Consider the following 18949-nt stretch of genomic DNA (forward strand, 5'->3'; position numbering starts at 1 on the left):
GCTCCTACCTTTGGATTAGCGCAGTGCGCTGCGGCAGCCATTGGAGGGTGAACCAACGGCAAAAGGAAGACCTTTCTCTCTGTCTCTCTCTCTCACTGTCCACTCTGCCTGTCAAAAAAAAGATTGCATGTATATCAATTTTTTGCACCAAACTAAACTTAATATCTCATTCTAGTTTCCATGAACCTTTTTTTCTTTTTTATTTATTTATTTTTTAACAGGCAGAGTGGACAGTGAGAGAGAGAGACAGAGAGAAAGGTCTTCCTTTGCCGTTGGTTCACCCTCCAATGGCCGCCGCGGTTGGCGGGCTGCGGCCGGCGCACTGCGCTGATCCAATGGCAGGAGCCAGGTACTTATCCTGGTCTCCCATGGGGTGTAGGGCCCAAGTACTTGGGCCATCCTCCACTGCACTCCCTGGCCACAGCAGAGAGCTGGCCTGGAAGAGGGGCAACCGGGACAGAATCTGGCGCCCCGACCGGGACTAGAACCCAGAGTGCCGGCGCCGCAAGGCAGAGGATTAGCCTAGTGAGCCACGGCGCCGGCCAAACCTTTTTTTTTTTAAGATTTATTTATTTGAAAGTCAGAGTTACACAGAGAAGGAGAGGCAAAGAGAGGTTTTCCATCCGCTGGTTCACTTCCCAATTGGCTGCAATGTCTGGAGCTGTGCCGATCTGAAGCCAGGAGCCAGGAGCTTCTTCCAGGTCTCTCATGAGGGTACAGGAGCTCAAGAACTTGGACCATGTTCTACTGCTTTCCCAGGTCATACCAGAGAGTTGGATTGGTAGTAGAGCAGCCGGGACTTGAACCCGCGCCCATATGGGATGCCGGAACTGCAAGGCGACGGTTTTATTGGCTATGCCACAGTGCTGGCCCCTCCATTGATCTTCTTTTTAAAAAAATATTTATTTGGAAGAGTGACAGAGGGAGCCATATCTTCCATCTGCTGATTTATACCCCAAATGCACACAACAGCGGGCTGGGCCAGGATGAAGCCAGGAGACAAAAACTCCATCTGGGTCTCCCACATGGCTGGCAGGGCCAGGTACATTAGCAGAGAACAGGATCAGAAGTGGAGCAACTGGGACTCGGACCTGTGCTCATATGAGATGTTGGCATTGCAGGCTGTTCTTAACCTGCTGTGCCACAACGCTGGTCCCTCCATGAACTTTTTGAAGTACCCTCATACAAATCCTTCTGTGGCTGGCTGGCTTTTTTCCCCTTGGGGATATTTCTATAGAAGTGTACCTTGTGGGTACTGAATAACATAAATTTAGTTTCTGGTTTTTCTTTTTTCTTTTTTTTAAGATTTATTTATTTATCTGAAAGTCAGAGTTACGCAGAGAGAAGGAGAGGCAGAGAGAGAGGGAGAGAGGTCTTCCATCCGCAGGTTCACTCCCCAGTTGGCCGCAACAGCCGGAGCTGCGCCGATCCGAAGCCAGGATCCAGGAGCTTCTTCCGGGTCTCCCACGTGGGTGCAGGGGCCCAAGGACTTGGGCCATCTTCTGCTGCTCTCCCAGGCCATAGCAGAGAGCTGGATCTGAAGTGGAGCACCCGGGTCTCAAACTGGTGCCCATATGCGATGCTGGTGCTTCAGGCCAGGGCGTTAACCTGCTGAGCCACAACTCTGGTTTTTCATCATTATGGCCAGTGTGTATACAAATTCCTGTGCCTGTGTTTTCCTGACACCTGGGCAGTTTTTTTTTAGGTTGTGAGATCGGGAGTGGCTGGGTCATGGGCTTTATGCTTTTTTACATTTTTCCTACACACTGCCAGATTGCTCTCTGTAATGGCTGTAGCATGTATCTTTCTACCAGTGCAGTAGATGAATGTGGGAGGGTGCCTCTTTCCCTATGCCTTTGCCAACACTTGAAAGCATTAAATGTCTAAATCTTTGAGAAACATGATATCTCATTTACAGTTTTTGGTCTTATTGATGGCAAGAATGTGGTAAACATCCTCTTCTCACAGCTGTATTTTATTTTATTCTACTTTAAGGATATACCTTTTGAAACGGTTTCTTATTGCTGGCTATTTAGGTTAATTGCAGTTTTGTGATATTAGAAACCATGCTGGGGTGAGTAAGTAAGGGAAGAGCGTAAAGATATTTTGGGCATTGGAGGTGGAATCAGGAGTAAAGAGATGGAAGCTGGAATGGCTTGTCCTGTGTGAGAAATCAAGGGAATGTAGGCCTCGGGCCAGGGGCTGTCATCCCTGCACAGGCAAGGAGAAAACAGGCATCCTGTTGTGCACATTAGGGCATTGAGGCCCAGAGAAGGGAAGCAGGCCTTGTCTGGCAGAAGTCTGTGTGAGGTAGAGCAGGAACTGAAACCTGGCCTGTCCAGATGCAGCCAGCATGTCCCTATTGTAGGAGGAAAGAGACATGTGTTGAAGCAGAGGTAGGGACAGAGAAGACTGGAGAGGCAAAGATAGCAGAGGGGAGCAGGGAAGTAGCAGGGGTTCCTGGCCTATGTGAGAAGCCCTTTGTTCCAGACTAGTGAAAGTTTCCTTGGAAGTCCAGAATCTGGGCTCAGACTACATCTCTTACCTGATGCTTTTTCTGTGATATCCCCTGTCTTCCAGAATCGTTGCAGTGTTCCAGTAGAGCAGGCTTCTGAGTCACTGCTGAAAAGCAAAGCCTGTTTTGGAGCTGAAAACCTCATGAGGGTTCTGGGGAACTATTGTCGCCTTGGTGAAGTGCGTACCCACATCCGCGTGGGCGTTGTGGGTAAGGCCTGGCGAGCAGTCATGGCACTCAGATTCTTCCTCCAGCAGGGACTTCACTGGGAGAAAGGAGCCCGAGAACTTGGTGTTGCCATTTTGAGGAAGCAGGGCGTGGTCCAGGAGGGGTTTTGTGATTTGTAATTTGGATCACTGGGGGTGGGAGAATCTCTGCTGTATTTTCAATGTTAGAACCATGGACCAAATGTGGTACCAAGCCTGGAGTTGGCCCCCTTATCCTGTCAGAGCTGTGTGGGGGGGTGACCACCTACCTTTTACAGATGGGAACACTGATCTCCCGAGAAGGGGAAAGATACTGTGGAACTCAGCCCTGTGTGAGACAAGGCAGAGCTAAGGTGCAAACCTGGACCTTTTCAGAACCCAGGGTATTGAAGGAGGGCTCGGGAGGCAATAGAGAGCTTGGGAGAAGCAGAGGAAGATCATCAGGGAGAGAAAGTGAAACCAAGAGAGACACTGGAGAAAGCTGTGCACTGAGAATGTATAGATGTGCAACCCTGAGTAGACCCAAAAGAAGACACAGAAAAAGAACTGGGATGCTGGGAGGCAGAGTTGTTAGAGAATTGAAAGAAGATAGAAATTTAAATGGAAGAGGCCTGCAGAGAGAGGGGGATATAGTCAGCAAGAAACACCAAACGGGACTTCAGGGCAGACACATGTGTGTATGGATACCTGCTGAGGAACACAGAATTGAGACCCTCTGTGTGAAGAGAGGCAGACATGTGCGCACAAAGAAAGAATGATATAGTCAAGGATACAGACAGGGAGAGAGGCTGTTGGAGATACACGTAGAAACAGGCCAGAACAAAGAAGTGGACACGGGAATGCATACGTAGACCTAGGTGTACTTCCTGAGCCACACATACCTAGATCTACATGTGGGGAGATGTGTACAGACTGGGGGGAAGTACGTTTAGTGATATCAGTCTAGAGGCAAAACACACACAGGGCAGTCTTTCCCCTACCCAGTACCCAAGCTCTGCTCCCCTAAAGCAGATAGAGCCACAGGGAGATACACACATGCCCAGGTAAATCGTGTATTTTGAGTCACTGAGAGAGACAAATACACTGACATGTCTATGATGAGACAGATGAGGGGACATCAAAGCACTCAGTGAACATGGAATTAAATGATAAGTTTATTTGGTTCACAATTTTTTTGAAATCCATGCATACAAGGGGGTCTTCAAAAACATCATAAAAATGTGTGCTATGAGAAAGCTGCATAGATTTCAATTTTTTTAATTTTTAATTTTTGTTTGAAAGAGTAACAGAGAGTGATCTCATAAAATGCCTGAAATAGCAGGGGCTGGGTGAGGCTGAGCAGGAGCTAGGAATTCCAACTGAGTCTCCCATGTGAGTGGCAGGAACCCAAATATGTGAGCCATCATCTTTTGCCTCCCAGGCGTATTATCTGGATTGGAAGCTGGACCACAAGGTAGGAATAGCCAGGACTTGAACCAGGCATTCCATGTGAGATACCAGCATTGCAAGTGGCATCTTAACCTGCTGCACCACAAACCTGCCCCTAAAATTTTTTCTTTTTCACTAAAGTAAGTTTATCTTTTAATTCTGTTTTTCGATGAACTGTTTGAAGTCCACTCATATATGTATAAAGGGGGAAATAGAGACATACAGAGAGAATGTTAAGGAGACAGAGAAAGAAACAGTAGAAAAAATACAGAGGAACATAGACATAGATAAGCATATAAAGAGGAATATGAACAGGAAGAGATGGACAGGAATTCCAAAAGAGGCCGAATTGGCAGAGTGGGGAGAGTCAGAGGGAAAGGACAATGGCCAGAAGGAAAGAGACAAGCCAGAAAAGAAGGGGGTGCTTAGACACAGACACAGATAGAGAAACAAAGATAGGATGGGTGTGCAGACTTGGTGGGAGAATAAAGGGAAAAGGCAGTGCTATTTAGAATGAGAATCAATCTCTCTGTCTTTCTCTCTTGGTCTTACACACACACACGTGTGGAAACTCCCATGCATGAGGTAGACGCAGGCATAGATGGAAGAGAGGATGTATATATAAATTAGCACATGCAGAAAGAGAACAGAGTTAAGAGACCCAGTGAGGGGGAAACACACAAGGACAGGCTGAGAGCCGCTCAAGGTACGCAAATAGAAGAGCGGCATACTGGCAGATAGCTGCACAGGGACTGGCTTCTGGAGCTGAGCCCCAGCCCAGGGGAACTACACACCACTGCAGATGGTCCTCTGTCTCAGTCACTTGGCGATGTTCACCTTCTGTTGGCTTGTGTCACCGAGGCCTTGCGTCGAGTGGCTCTCTATGGCCACGTGTGGGTGGGAGGTGGGTGTCATATCTCAAAAGAGGGATATGTCTACCCAGCATGCTCCCAAATGAAGGAGAGACATAGAAAGGCCCTGCTGAGGCTTACTCAGGGCCTGGGGTCAGGGGAAGGCAGAGGCCATGGCCTAGTCACTGCCCCTGCCTGGGCCTTCCTTACATGGGCTAGCCTGAATGTTCCTGAGGACCCTTTCTGCCCTACGTTGCAGGCCTTCCCAATGTTGGGAAGAGCAGCCTGATCAACAGCCTGAAGCGCAGCCGTGCATGCAGCGTGGGAGCTGTTCCTGGGGTCACCAAGTAAGCACCTGTTTGCTCCCATGCTTCACAACACCTTGAGCCTTCCAGTCCACTCAACTCCCATACCTTTGGCCCCTGTCCCTTTCCTTATCATGGCTCATCTTTGATTCCTCTCCCTAGTAAGGGACTCTTACTGACAGCCCTCCTTTACCTGACATACCCTATGACTGGGCCAGGCACCCATCGGGATGCTTCCCCCATAGCTCCTTGAAGCTTCTGCCATGCATTTTGAGCTACTAATGAGTAGCTCCACTGCAGCTGAGGAGTAGCAGGTGAGGCTTAAGAGTCAGAAGCTTGCCCAAGGTCCTGCAGCTCAGTCCCCAATGACAGAGGCTGGATTAGAATCCATCGCAGGTCTGTAGGGTCCCATAGTGTCCCAGCCTGATGTCTCTCCATCTTCTGTAACACACCATCCCCTCTTTCTTTACCCCTGCCCAGGCCCAACTTTGACAGTGGCACCTACTGGATGCCAGGTACATGCAGGCCTTCTTTCTTCTTTCTTGCCCAGATTCATGCAAGAGGTCCATCTAGACAAGTTCATCAGGCTGCTGGATGCTCCAGGCATTGTCCCGGGACCCAATTCTGAGGTGGGCACCATCCTGCGCAACTGCATCCACGTGCAGCAGCTGGCAGACCCCGTGACCCCGGTGGAGACCATCCTTCAGCGCTGCAACCTGGAGGAGGTACGTAGCAAGGCCCCCGGCTGATGCCTTACCCCACCCCAAGGACCCTGCATCCTTCTCAGGACTTCTCTCCTTCCTCCCTTCTCCAGATTTCCAGCTATTACGGCATCTCTGGGTTCCAGACCACTGAGCACTTTCTGACAGCAGTGGCCCACCGCTTGGGAAAGAAGAAGAAGGGAGGCATATACAGTCAGGAGCAAGCAGCCAAAGCTGTCCTGGCTGACTGGGTGAGGTGAGGAAGGGGGGGCCAGGGAAAAAGGTGAGGCTTTCTGTCATCCATCTCCATAGATCTCCATAGAGGGGCTCATCTGTGTTCATTGAAGCTGCTGGGGCAGCCTTACTTCCGGGGTCCCAGGGCAGTCAATGGCCAAGGTGTCATATCATGTCTTGCTCTGGACCGTGTACCCAGTGATTACCCAGCCACTCAATTCCTTGCTCAGAAGCCAATGTCAGTTTTCTTGTCCCTCACCAGTTTCTGCCTTGAAACTCATCCTCTCTTTGCTTGGGCAAATTTGCTCTCTCAGTGACATCTCTGCCAATCTCTCCCCACCTCCCAATTTAGTGGGAAGATCAGCTTCTACACACCACCACCACCGACCCATACTCTGCCCGCCCACCTCAGTGCCGAGATTGTTAAGGAGATGACTGAGGTCTTTGACATTGAGGATACGGAGCAGGCCAATGAAGATACCATGGAATGTAAGTGTGGTGGGTGGGTACACTTGATTTTGCCCTAGTGGAGTCACATAGACCTGACAGCAAATCCCACATTTGACCTCTCCCTTCCCTGATCCCACTCAGGCTTCAGGGCAAGTTGTTTAGCAAGCTCTATGCTTACTTAATTTCTTATCTAAGGTGGAGATTTCTACTCTGGATCATGGGGGTTGTGGTGGTTGTGTGTTTTTGGTAGATAAGAAAGAAATATGCAGATATCTTATGCTCGTTGAGGTGTTCCAGAAATGTAAGGCTCCATTCCTGTCCTTGGGACCTGGAGTAGACATTTTAAAAAACTGTTTCTCTGATGTTTCCCTAGGCCTTTTCATAGCCATTTCAGGTCAGTTCCTAGATTTTCCCTCTTATCTCCATTTGCAGGTCAGATATCCAAGTCATAGAAAGGCATTTTGTCACTGGCGGGTTAAGGTGGCCTTCAAACCAGCTCTTGAAGACTTAAGAGTAGCTAGGTGGATTCAAATCCAAGATTTGTTTCTTATTAGCTGTGTGATCCTTCACTTCTCTCTCAATGATATCATCTGTAAAATGGTGACAATAGCACCCTCCCCAAAAGGTAGAAGTGAGGATTTATTTAATATGTAAAAGACACTTAAAAAAACAGTACCTGGTGTATAGTAAATAAATACTCAGCAAATGTTAGCTGTTACTAAGATTATTTGCTGGAGTTCAGAGGCATGCCTTTCAGAAACTCCTGGGGAAATTTGTCCCATTCAGACACTACCCTCTGCAGCTCTGCCTTGTGGCTCCTACTTCCTTGTCTGCCCTAAAGAAGGGTGGGCCTTTCTCTGGGCCTGTCTGTAGACACTCTGGCCTAGTTGAGAAAGCTCTGGATTTCTGCTTTGAGTTTCTCTCTAGGGCCACTGGGTCTTTCAGTGTCCTTGCATTCCAAACGAGGGAAAGAGGACTTGCCTGCTTCCTAGTGCATTTCTCATGTGGCGACAGGCGAGTTGGTCCCCCTTTCTGAATGAGTTACCCTTTGTGTCAGCCAGTGATTGAGAGTGGGTAGAGCTCATGTTCTGATGATGACGCTTGTCCCTGGCTGGATGTGAGGTCAAGAGGGACTCCTTTGCTGAGAGTGCTGAAGATGGAGACTTGGCAGTTGAGAGAGGGTGAGGGAGAGATGAGTGGTGAAGATTTCCCAGAGGGGTTGGCCCTAGGGCTGGATCTGATCTTGAAGGGTGAGTAGGGATGAGAGGGGCCAGGGGAGGGGTGGACTAAGGTGTAGAAGCAGGCTTGAGCGTAGCATGGGCACAGGGTAGTGGGCACACCTAACAGTAGAGGCCAGCCCTAGGCAAGGGGCCAATGGGAGGAGGGGGAGTCCCAGTGGCTACCATTTACAGAGTAGCAGTGTGGGCCAAGCATCGTAGATGCCCCCTGCCATGTTGCACAGCAGCGCTGGGTGAGTAGCCTTATGGAATCCCCATTTTTCAGATGAGGATGCTCAGGCTCCAAGGCTAGCTCTCAGTAGGCGAGTGTTTTACTGCAGAAGCCATGCCATGCTTTTAATACTTTGTCATGTAATCTCTAGTAGGAATGAAAAAGCCACCAAGTGCCCTGGGTAGCACCCATATATCCTTTCCACTGGGGGTTGATGAGGGACTGGTAGCAGGGACAGGTCAGGGCCCTGACAGTGGTGTTGCTTATGTTAAAGGTTTGGCCACAGGAGAATCAGATGAACTGTTGGGTGACACAGACCCACTTGAAATGGAGATCAAGTGGCTTCATTCTCCGATGGTGAAAATAGCAGATGCCATTGAAAATAAAACCACCGTGTACAAGGTACCTGTTCTGTTTCTTCCTGGCAGCCCTTCACTCTGTCTAGGGCTCTGAGAAATGGTCCCTGCCTTCTGCCTGGCTTCCATGAGGTCGTGAGACATGCGTGGTTCACTCATTCCCTGAGGGATCCTGGGTACTTGGCACGGTGCATCATTTGCCAAGCAACGACAGTTCCAGGCGGGAGGCACACTCGCTCAAGCAGCTTTCCCAGGCCTATTCTAGCCCATAGAATAGGCATCATTGTCTGCTCTCCTGGTTGTCCAAGTTGCAAATGGCTTTTTTTTTTAAAGATTTATTCATTTATTTGAGTTAGACAGAGAGAAGGAGAGGCAGAGAGAGAGAGGTCTCTCCATCCTCTGGTTCACTCCCTAATTGGCCACAATGGCTTGGAACTGCGCCGATCTGGAGCCAGGAGCCAGGAGCCAGGAGCTTCTTCCAGATCTCCCACACGGGTGCAGGAGCCCAAGGACTTGGGCCATCTTCTACTGCTTTCCCAGGCCATAGCAAAGAGCTGGATCAGAAGTATAGCAGCCGAGACTCAAACTGGTGCCCATATGGGATGTCGGCACTGCAGATGGTGGCTTTACCCGCTACACCACAGCGTTGGACCCCCTGGATACTAATTTTTTTAAAAAAGATTTATTTATTTGAAAGAGTTACAGAGAGAGAGGGGAAGAGACAGAGATGTCTTCCGTCTGCTGGTTTATTTCCCAGATGGCTGTAATGGCCAGGGTTGTGCCAGGAGCTTCATCCAGGTTTCCCACATGGGTACAGGGATCCAAGCACTTGGGCCATCTTTTGGTGCTTTTCTCAGGCCATCAGTAGGGAGTTGGATCAGCAGTGGAGTAGCTGGGATGCAAACTAGTGCACATATGGAATGCCAGCATCCTGGTCAGTGGCTTTACCAGCTGCACCACAATGCTGGCCCCCTGGATACAAACCTTTAAAAATACGTAGTTTAAACTTATTTTCATTTACTTGGAGGACAGAGGAACCCAGAGAGACAGAGATCTTCCACCTGCTGCTTCACTCCCACAACAGCTGGGGCCAGGACCCCAAAACTCTATCTAGGTCTCCCAGGTGGGTGGCAGAACCCCAAGCACTTGAGCCATTCTCTGCTGCCTCCAAAGGTGCACATTAGCAGGAGCTGGATCAGAAGAAGAGTCAGGACTTGAACTGGCACTTTGATATGGGATGCAGGCATTGTAAGCACTGACTTAACCTGCTGTGCCACAGCATCTGCCCCTGGATCCAAGTTTTCTTAAGTACCCTCCTATATAGATACAAGCAGATGCAGCTAACTTTTAGTTCAAGCAATACCATGCTATTCACGTTGTTGTGTACTTTGCTTATTTTACTTACAAATTCATCTTGGAGCCTGTTTCACATGATTATTCAAAGGGCTGTCATTTTTTTTTTCATGACTATATGCCTGGAAGGATTTCTTAAGCAAGGGAGTGACATGGTCAGATTTGTATATTACAACAGTCATTCTGGTGGCTGGAGTAAAAAATCAGATTAGAAAGAAAGGGGCCAGGGAGTGGGCATTTACCCAGCAGTTAAGGTACTTGTGTCCTACATCAGAGTGCCTGGATTTGATTCCTGGCTCTGATACCAGTTTAGACCCTGGGAGGCAATGGTGATGGCTCAAGTACTTGGGTTCCTGCCACTCATGTGAGCGATGTGGATTGAGTTTCCTGCTATGAAACTCAATTAATTGTAGGCATTTTGGGGAGTGAACAAAAGGATGGGAACTCTGTTTCTGTCTGTCTGTCTGCCTCTGAAATAAATTCGAAGAGAGCAGGAGAGAGGATGTGAAGAAAAGAGGGATGGGGGAGAGGGAGAAAGGGCAGTAGTGGAGATCACGGCAAAAGCAGGGAGTTCAGGGAAGAAATTATAGTCTATAGTGAGTCTATAAGAGAAGGTGGGGTCTGAACTCTGACAGTGGCAGGAGCCACTCTGTCCCATTCTCACATAGTTTCAGAGGTGTCCTGTTGCTTAAAGGAATAACATCGTGAAGTTGTGTGTTTTAAGTTCACTTTCCCCCAATAATACCTCTCACTAAACCCATAAGCCCCAGAACATAGCATTTTCCCTCAAGAACCTGTACTCTCATCAGGGCCACACCATTGCACAACTCTGAGAGACACCACTTAGGGACACTATATCATGAATGGTGTCCCCATCCCTATCCCAGGTAGTACAACGTGATTTAAAAAATTTTTTTATTTATTTGAAAGGCAGAGGTACAGAGAGAGAGGGAGAGAGAGACAGAGAGGTCTTCCATCTGCTGGTTCTCTCCTCAAATGACTACAAAGGCCAGGGCTGGGCCAGGCTAAACCCAGGAGCTCCATTCAAGTCTCCCACATAGAGGAGGCAGGGACCCAAGCACTTGGGCCATCTTCCACTGCTTTCCCAGGTGTGTTAGCAGGGAATTGGATCAGAAGTGGAGCACCCACCCAGGACTCGAACCAGCACCCATATGGGATGCCAGTGTCACAGATGGTGGCTTAACCTGCTGCAACCACAATACGGGCCCTGGTACAGTGTGATCTTTGATTAGATCCACCCATCTTGGCTTTTCCCTGTGATAAGATAGTGAGTGGTCATACATATGGGTTCTGGAGCTAGGCTGCTTGGGTTCTGATTTCCTCTACTGCCTACCAGCTGTGTGACCTCAGGTACCCCATTTGCATAGTATTGTTACAAGGTGAGTTAATACAAATATATAAATGAGATAATACATGATGTAAATGAGATAATACATGACTTAATGGAGATATGTTCTGCAAAATGGATCATTAGGCAATTTTCTCATTGTGTAAACATTATGGAGGGGACTTATACAAACTAAGACAGTTTATGGCATTGCTTGGTGATAAATCTTATGGGATCACCATGTACATGCAGTCCATTGTTGACCAGAATGTCTTCCTGTGGCTCATGGCCAAACATATGTGTTTGTTGTGTGTGTGTGCACATGTGCTCACAGTGGTGCCTGGTACACAGTGAGCTTTCTGACAATAACGGCCGCTACTACCCACTTGTACCTTTCACTGCTGCCAGATAGATCCCCTTTTTAGTGCCCAGGTATGCTGTGTACTTTTCCAGTGTTCAGTCAGGAATGACTCTCCCTGTCAGTTGTATGTTGACCATGCCATTGCCCCCAGCCTCTCAGTCACTTGGCCTTCATGTCTCTAGTGGGCAGTTACTATTACCGTACTCTGACTTGTGGTATACATTGTTCTATCCTCTGTAGCCTCATTGTTCCATGAGGCTGGGACTGAGTGTGATTCATTTCTCTGTTCACAGTGTTGCCCCATATGGAGCTGGGCACAAAATAGATATCAGGAAACATGTTAAATTGAGTAGGACTTTGAAGGGGCATTGCAATATCAGTTATTATTTTTTTTATTTTATTTTATTTTATTTATTTATTTATTTATTTTTTTTTTTGACAGGCAGAGTGGACAGTGAGAGAGAGAGACAGAGAGAAAGGCCTTCCTTTGCCGTTGGTTCACCTTCTAATGGCCGCCGCGGCCAGCGCGCTGCGGCCGGCGCACCGCGCTGATCCGATGGCAGGAGCCAGGAGCCAGGTGCTTTTCCTGGTCTCCCATGGGGTGCAGGGCCCAAGCACCTGGGCCATCCTCCACTGCACTCCCTGGCCACAGCAGAGAGCTGGCCTGGAAGAGGGGCAACCGGGACAGAATCCGGCGCCCCGACCGGGACTAGAACCCAGTGTGCTGGCTCCGCAAGGCGGAGGATTAGCCTAGTGAGCCGCGGCGCCGGCCAATATCAGTTATTATTGATGAAGTAATTCTTTCATTTTATTCTTGTAAAAGCTATACAGGCTGCCTGTTATCTAGTCCATTTGACAGAGGCTGAGAGCAAACTCAAGCGTGCTCACGTGTGGTGGAACCAATGTTGAAGTTCAGTTCTGCATGGCTCCAGGCTCTCTGTTTGTACCCAGGCCTGTCCCTGCCTGGTCTGCAGAAGTCTTTGGAGGTTTGTTATCTTCTCTCTCTGCAGATTGGAGAGCTCACTGGGTATTGCACTAAACCAAACCGTCATCAGATGGGGTGGGCTAAACGCAATGTGGACCACTGCCCCAGGAACAACAAGGAGTTGAATGCCTGCCCAGTGGACCGCCGCCTGATGCTGCAGAAGATCATGGAGACCGACCCCCTGCAGCAGGGCCAGGCTCTGGCCTCTGCCTTGAAGAATAAGAAGAAGATGCAGAAGCGTTCAGGTGGGGACACGTGGCCATTGCTGTGCTCCAGAATGGGCCTTCCTGGGGCTTTGAATAGGGGCTTTTGAAATGAGTATCTCTGTGTGTCCGACTCCAGGCAAAGCTTAGGGGGCAGAGATGGTTTAGGAGGCTCAGCTACTAGCACAGTAGTTCTCAAGCTTTACCCTGCTTCAGAATTGCCTAGAGGGTTTCTTCAAACAGATTTCTGGGACCATCCCCCAGTTTCTTACCGAGTAGGTTGGAGGTGGGGCCTGAGCGTTTGTAATCTTAGCAGGCTCCCAGCTGCTGCTGATCCTTTGGGGAGCACAGTCGGAGAACTGTTGGCCTAGTCTGCAGGCCAAATAGACACACGTATGACGTGACTTCTAGGTGTTAGGCAGCTTGCAGGCTTATATAATTTTTGCTTTATCAATAGGCAATATATTAAAAAACCAAAAGGTACAAAAAGACAAATCTCTCTCATAACCTTTCTCTCTCATCCACTAATCATCTATCCCTCCCGCCATGGGCAATCAATTAGTTCCTTTTGTCTTTTCTTAGATAGGCAAGCAAATATGAGGACACTTTGAAAAGTTCAGTGAAAGTAGAATTAAAAAAAAGATAAGTTTATTTTGGTGCTAAAAATAGTTGAAGGGCAGATGTTTGACCTATCAGGTAAGTCTCTGCTTAGGACACCCACATTTCCTGTCAGACTCTCTGATTCAAGTCTAGCTACTTTACCTCTGATCCAGTTTCTTGCTGATGCGCACCCTATTAGGCAGCAGCTAATGTCTCAAGCATGTGGATCCCTGCCACCCACGTGAGAGACTCAGGTGGAGTTCCAGGCTCCTGGCCTTGGTGTAGTTCAGCTCTGGCTATTGTGGGCATTTGGGGAGTGTCTTTTCCAGATATAAAAAGGAAAATAAAAAACCAAAAAGCCATGCATAGTGTTTTCATGATAGACATTTCCCATGAACTTTGAAAGACTCCTTGTATGCGTGTATTTTGAATTATTTTTGCACCAAAATAAACATCTTTCAATTCCATTTTACACGGACTTTTTGAAGTATCCCAGTATGTATATTCTTTGTTTTCTTTTCCAACACAAATGCTAGTCTACTGAGGCCATAGTTTTGTCCTGTTTTTCCATTTCATATATCTTAGAAGTATTTGCACATCAGTCCACCAAAGGACTTCCTTTCTATTGTGTAGCTGGCCTATCCGGTCGTTATTGTATACTTATCTTCACTAACTCATTGCAGAAGTCTTACCATCATTTGAGAAGTGAAGCAACAGACCTAGACACATTTAAGATAAGGCAACTAGTAACTGCTAGAGGCACAGTGCAAGCCTAGCATTATTTGATTTTCTCAGGCCTATTCTTTGAATGAGGCTCTTTTTTGTAACCAAACATTCACTCTTTGCCTGGCTCCACACTGAGTCCTGGAAATCCAGAGATGAATTGCCCTTGAACTTTTAGTCTTATTAGGGAGTTGGGTGGAGACAAGAAAATGAACATTGGTAGCACACAATGATCACTGATGACCCAGCAAGCACAGTGAGGAAACTTAACCTACTCTGGGGATGATGGTTGTATGGGGATGATCAGAGAAGGCTTCCTGGAGGAGATAAAGCCCAAGGGAATACTGAGGAGCAACAGGGTATATCTGGAGAATGGGAGATGTGAGTAGGGATCATTTAGGCCCATAGCTCCTCCCGTGCTCCTGCCCCTTTGCTGGGAGACCTTTGTTTTGAAATTAATGGCAGAGTGCTAAGTTCAACACAGTGAAAGAAAATAACTGTTTTGGGACTTGAAAAGACACAAGTACTTAGAACACAGTGCGTTGAACCTTGAGTTAGAAGCTGTGTTGAAGTGGACGTTTCACAGATAGACAAATGGGTCTACCTGTGAGGTTGACCAAGGCTTCCAACAGCTCATCAGTTGTTTTGTTTAGTATTTGGGGGATAAATGAGTCAGTTTAGGTGAGCTTGGTGCAGACCAAGGTAGATGTGGGCCAGCTCTGCAAGGCTGTCTATTGGCAAGCCAGCCACCAAGAGGTTGCCTGTATTTCTCCATCTGCAGATAAAATCGCCAGCAAGCTGTCTGATTCCATGATGTCTGCCCTCGACCTCTCTGGCAACGGTGATGATGGTGCTGGTGACTGAGCGGCTGATCTCACTCCTCTCCCCCTCCAAGCATCACTTCCAGTGGGATGGGGAATACAGAGGAAATAGTTTGGTTCTCCTCAAAGCACCTGTGTATTAAAAGAACCCATCCCACACCCGTGTCTCCTTCCCCCACTGTTGCCTTTGTTCTCTCTGGTAAACAAAAGTATCCCAAGTGTCTGGAGCTGCCAAACAACCCAATACCCTTTATTTAACTCCTATCCTCTTACCAGAGAAGTAAATGTCAGCAGAACCCAGGTAGCTAACAATTTCTCCCCCACCTTCAATCTTGGAGTCCTACCCTGTATGTTGGCCTGGTGTGCAAGCTGATCCCCACTCCCCAAAAACCCTCTCAGATAGCTGAACATGCAGCCAGGGCCAAGGCTGCTGGGAGCCCTGGTGGTTCCTGGGAAGGGAGTGTGTCTATGACAGCCTGCCGTGGGCTTCACATAACACATCCGCCTTCTAAGTCCACAGGTCTTTGCCTGGTTAACAGTGCGGGTGGGTGGAAGGAGTGATGAGCCTTTTCCGTTGCTGGAAGGGTCTGGGGATAGGATAGAGGAAAGAAGAGAACATATGAGCCTGGCTGATGCTGAAGTGTGGCAGGTACTACCTCACTTGTATGAAGAGAAAGGCAGCTGCTGATAGAGAGGCTGGGTGCCTTTATGGGCAAGCCCTGTCTGGGCAGGCTGAATTGGAGGGATCCCTCTAACTGAAGTTCCCTGGCCGGGCCGTACTCTTGTGTGACTATGTCTGATCCAGTGCCAGCACTTGAATTCTGTGATTCAAGAGGGTTATAGTACCATTTATTCACACCCTGTGTCCTCGAGGGGCTGCTGTATTTGGCAGCATAACAGCTAATTCCTTTTTCAGTTTTTGGAGGCCACCCTGATGAAGTATAATTGGCTGCCTTGTCTGGGAGAACCTGTCCCACCTGGACAAGGGCAGTGGCCAGGGGCCTTCAGAAAGCGACTAGGGTTGATGATGGCAGCTGAAACCTAATCTTAACTTTACCAGAGTTCTTCAGGATTGTACACGTGGCTTCAGTTCCTAGAGGCCTACCTGAGCTGACAGATTTGGAAGGAGTGGGCATTGTATTACTGCAGTCTTTGCCACCTACCTTGCACACCATCCTTAGACCATGTCTGCATTTTAGCCTTGCCTTTGCTTCTTAGCTTGGCACTGCATACCCAGATCTTAGGAGGGAAACGACATGACAGGGGCTAGAAAGCCAGTGGCTGCAGGCTGTTTGGGCAAGACAGTGCAGACGCTTTCATTCAGGGATAGCCGAGGAGAGAATTAATACTGGTTGGGCACAAGCTGCATCAAGCCTTGGGAACCCGTTACCTGCTCTATCCTCCGATACAGCTCTGTCATCCCCATATGAAAAATAAACAGGCTCAGAAAGTTGACAGGCTGCACCCAAGATGACATATTAAGGGGTGATGTCAGAATTATAATACAAATGTGATTAACACCCTATGCAGACTCTTTCCTCTGCATTGTGCTGCCTCTTTAACATTTTAACAAAGGAACACTGATTAAGTACCTAATGTGTGCCAGTTTCTGATACCAAGTCCTTGAAATGCATTTTCTCTTTTTTGCTTTAAAACCCACTTCACAATATTTCATTATCAAAATCTGGTACATTACAATGTTACAATCAAAAATTAAGATTCCAGGACAGCTAAGGTCACTGTACTATCATATGACATTTCATAATTTAACATAAAATCTTGACTACTAGGAAGTGCTCGTAAGTACTAGAAATAGAAGGAGCTAGATGAGTAAGAAACAGCACGAGAATGTAATTTGGGCAAAATCAGAGGAACTGAAATAGTCATACTAGGATAAGACTTTGGGGCTCTAGATTCTCTGAAAAAAGCTGTTTCTTGAGTCTTCTTTCTTAAAATAGTAAGGTATAATTTACATACAGTGAAGTTCACCCTTTAAGTTCTGTGAGTTTGAATAACTTCATACAGGTGTGAACCACTTCCATGATCAAGATAGAGAATAGTTGCATCACCCCCAAAACTCCTCAAGCAGCCCTTTATAGTCAACTCCTATCACATACTGTCAGATTCTGGCAACAATGGACCTGTTTTCTGTCTTTAATTTTGCTTTAGCATGAATGTCATATAAATGGAATCATATACTGTATAGGCTTATTTTTATGCCTTTATGTATTTAAATTTTTTAAAAAACTTAAAGTCACTGATGTATAGTTCTATAAACTTTGGTAAATGCATCAGTTTATGTCACTACCAATATAAGCTACAGAACAATTTTATTAACTTCCTCCCACCAAGTTAATTCCTGCTACTTTATAATCAAAACCAGTCCCCTACACCTAATAACCTGGCAATGACTGATATTTTTGTCTTTATATCTTTGCCTTTTGAAGAATGTCATATAAGTGGAATTGTACAGTATGTGGCTTTTTGAGAGTAACTTTTGCTAAGAATAATGAGTTTATGGTTCATCCATGGCATTGGGTGTATCAATAGTTCTTATTTCTGACTTGTACTCGTTGTGGATTTACTACAGCTCTGTTTCCCAGTTAAGCACCTTTGGGTTCTTTCCAGTTTTGGGTGATTATGAATAAAGCTGCTATAAACATTTGTATGCAACTTTTTGTGTTTTAATTTCTCTAGAGTAAATACCTAGAGTTGGATTGCTGGGATATATGGTAAGCATATGTCTAACATTCTAAGAAACTGCTAAACAGTTTTTCAGAGTGGCTCTAACATTTGACATTCCCATCAGTGTATGAAACTTTCAGTTCCACATCCTCTCTAGCACTTGATGTTGCCAGGTTTTTTTTTTTTCCTGACATTAGCTATTCTAATAGGTATGTAGTGGGATCTCATTGTGGTTTCCATTTGCATTTCCCCAATGACTAATGATCTGAGCATATATCCATGTGCTCATTTGCCATCTCTGTCATTGGCAAAGTGTTCAAGTCTCTTGCACATTTTGTATTGGGCTGTTTTATTGCTGTTGTGTTTTGAGAATTCTATGCTGAACACACATTCTTTATTAGATATATGCTCTAACAATTTTTTTCCTCAGTCTGGCTTGTCTTGTCATTCTCTAAACTGTCTTTTTTTTCTTTATAGAGAAGCTCTATTGGTAAGTTTATTTTTATTTTTTAAAATTGTGATAAAATATGCAACCATAAAAGGTAAATATTTTGTAAAAGTAGAGTTAGTTATATCAAGTACATTCACATTCTTTTACAGCTGTTACTACAATTCATCTTTTTTTTAAAGATTTATTTATTTATTTGAAAGTCAGAGTTACACAGAGAGGAGAGGCAGAGAGAGAGAGAAAGAGAGAGAGAAGGGACTTCCATCTGATGGCTCACTCCCCAGTCGGCTGCAATGGCCGGAGCTGCGCCAATCCAAAGCCAGGAGCCGGGAGCTTCCTCCGGGTCTCCCACGTGGGTCCAGGGGCCCAAGTACTTGGGCCATCCTCCACTGTTTTCCCAGGCCATAGCGGAGAGCTGGATTGGAAGTGGAGCACCCCGGTCTCGAACCATCGCCCATATGGGATGCTAGCACTTCAGGCCAGGGCGTTAACCCACTGTGCCACAGCACTGGCCCCCTACAATTCATCTTAAGAACACTTTTCATCTTGTATAACTAAAACTCTTGCTTACTAAACAATAACCCTCATTTCCCCTTCTCAACACCCAACAGCTGCCATTATACTTTCTTTCTCTATGAATTTGACTACTGTAGCTACCTCATATAAATGGAATCAAACAGTATTTGTCTTTTTGTGACTGGCTGATTTCAGTTAGCATGATACCTCCAAGGCTCATCCATGTTACAACTTGTGTCAGAATTTCTTTTTTTAAGATTGAGTAATATTCCATTGTATGTATGTGCCACATTTTGTTTATCCACTCATCCAGTGTTTGATATTTAGGTTACTTCTACCTTTTGGCTATTGTGAATAATTTTACTGTGAGCATAGATGTACAGATAACTCTGAATCACTGCTTTCCATTCT

General features: G+C 46.7%; 1 protein-coding gene across 2 annotated transcripts in view; it reads left to right on the forward strand.

The window, feature by feature from the left end:
• GNL3L (G protein nucleolar 3 like) overlaps positions 1 to 17562 on the forward strand; it is a 39041-nt gene extending 21479 nt beyond the window's left edge. For both annotated transcript variants that reach the window (XM_008272661.5, XM_051827135.3), the window contains 8 exons: positions 2581 to 2725; positions 5260 to 5347; positions 5856 to 6030; positions 6120 to 6262; positions 6593 to 6729; positions 8414 to 8541; positions 12568 to 12787; positions 14850 to 17562. In XM_008272661.5, the coding sequence (XP_008270883.3) occupies positions 2581 to 2725; positions 5260 to 5347; positions 5856 to 6030; positions 6120 to 6262; positions 6593 to 6729; positions 8414 to 8541; positions 12568 to 12787; positions 14850 to 14932 (1119 nt within the window). In that variant the 3' untranslated portion in view covers positions 14933 to 17562. The remainder of the gene's footprint in view (positions 1 to 2580; positions 2726 to 5259; positions 5348 to 5855; positions 6031 to 6119; positions 6263 to 6592; positions 6730 to 8413; positions 8542 to 12567; positions 12788 to 14849) is intronic.
• Positions 17563 to 18949: the final 1387 nt, after the last annotated feature.

Source organism: Oryctolagus cuniculus, chromosome X (genome assembly GCF_051225735.1).
Source record: "Oryctolagus cuniculus isolate XC-2025 breed Fujian yellow rabbit chromosome X, ASM5122573v1, whole genome shotgun sequence".
In the NCBI taxonomy this organism is placed as follows: Eukaryota; Metazoa; Chordata; class Mammalia; order Lagomorpha; family Leporidae; genus Oryctolagus; species Oryctolagus cuniculus.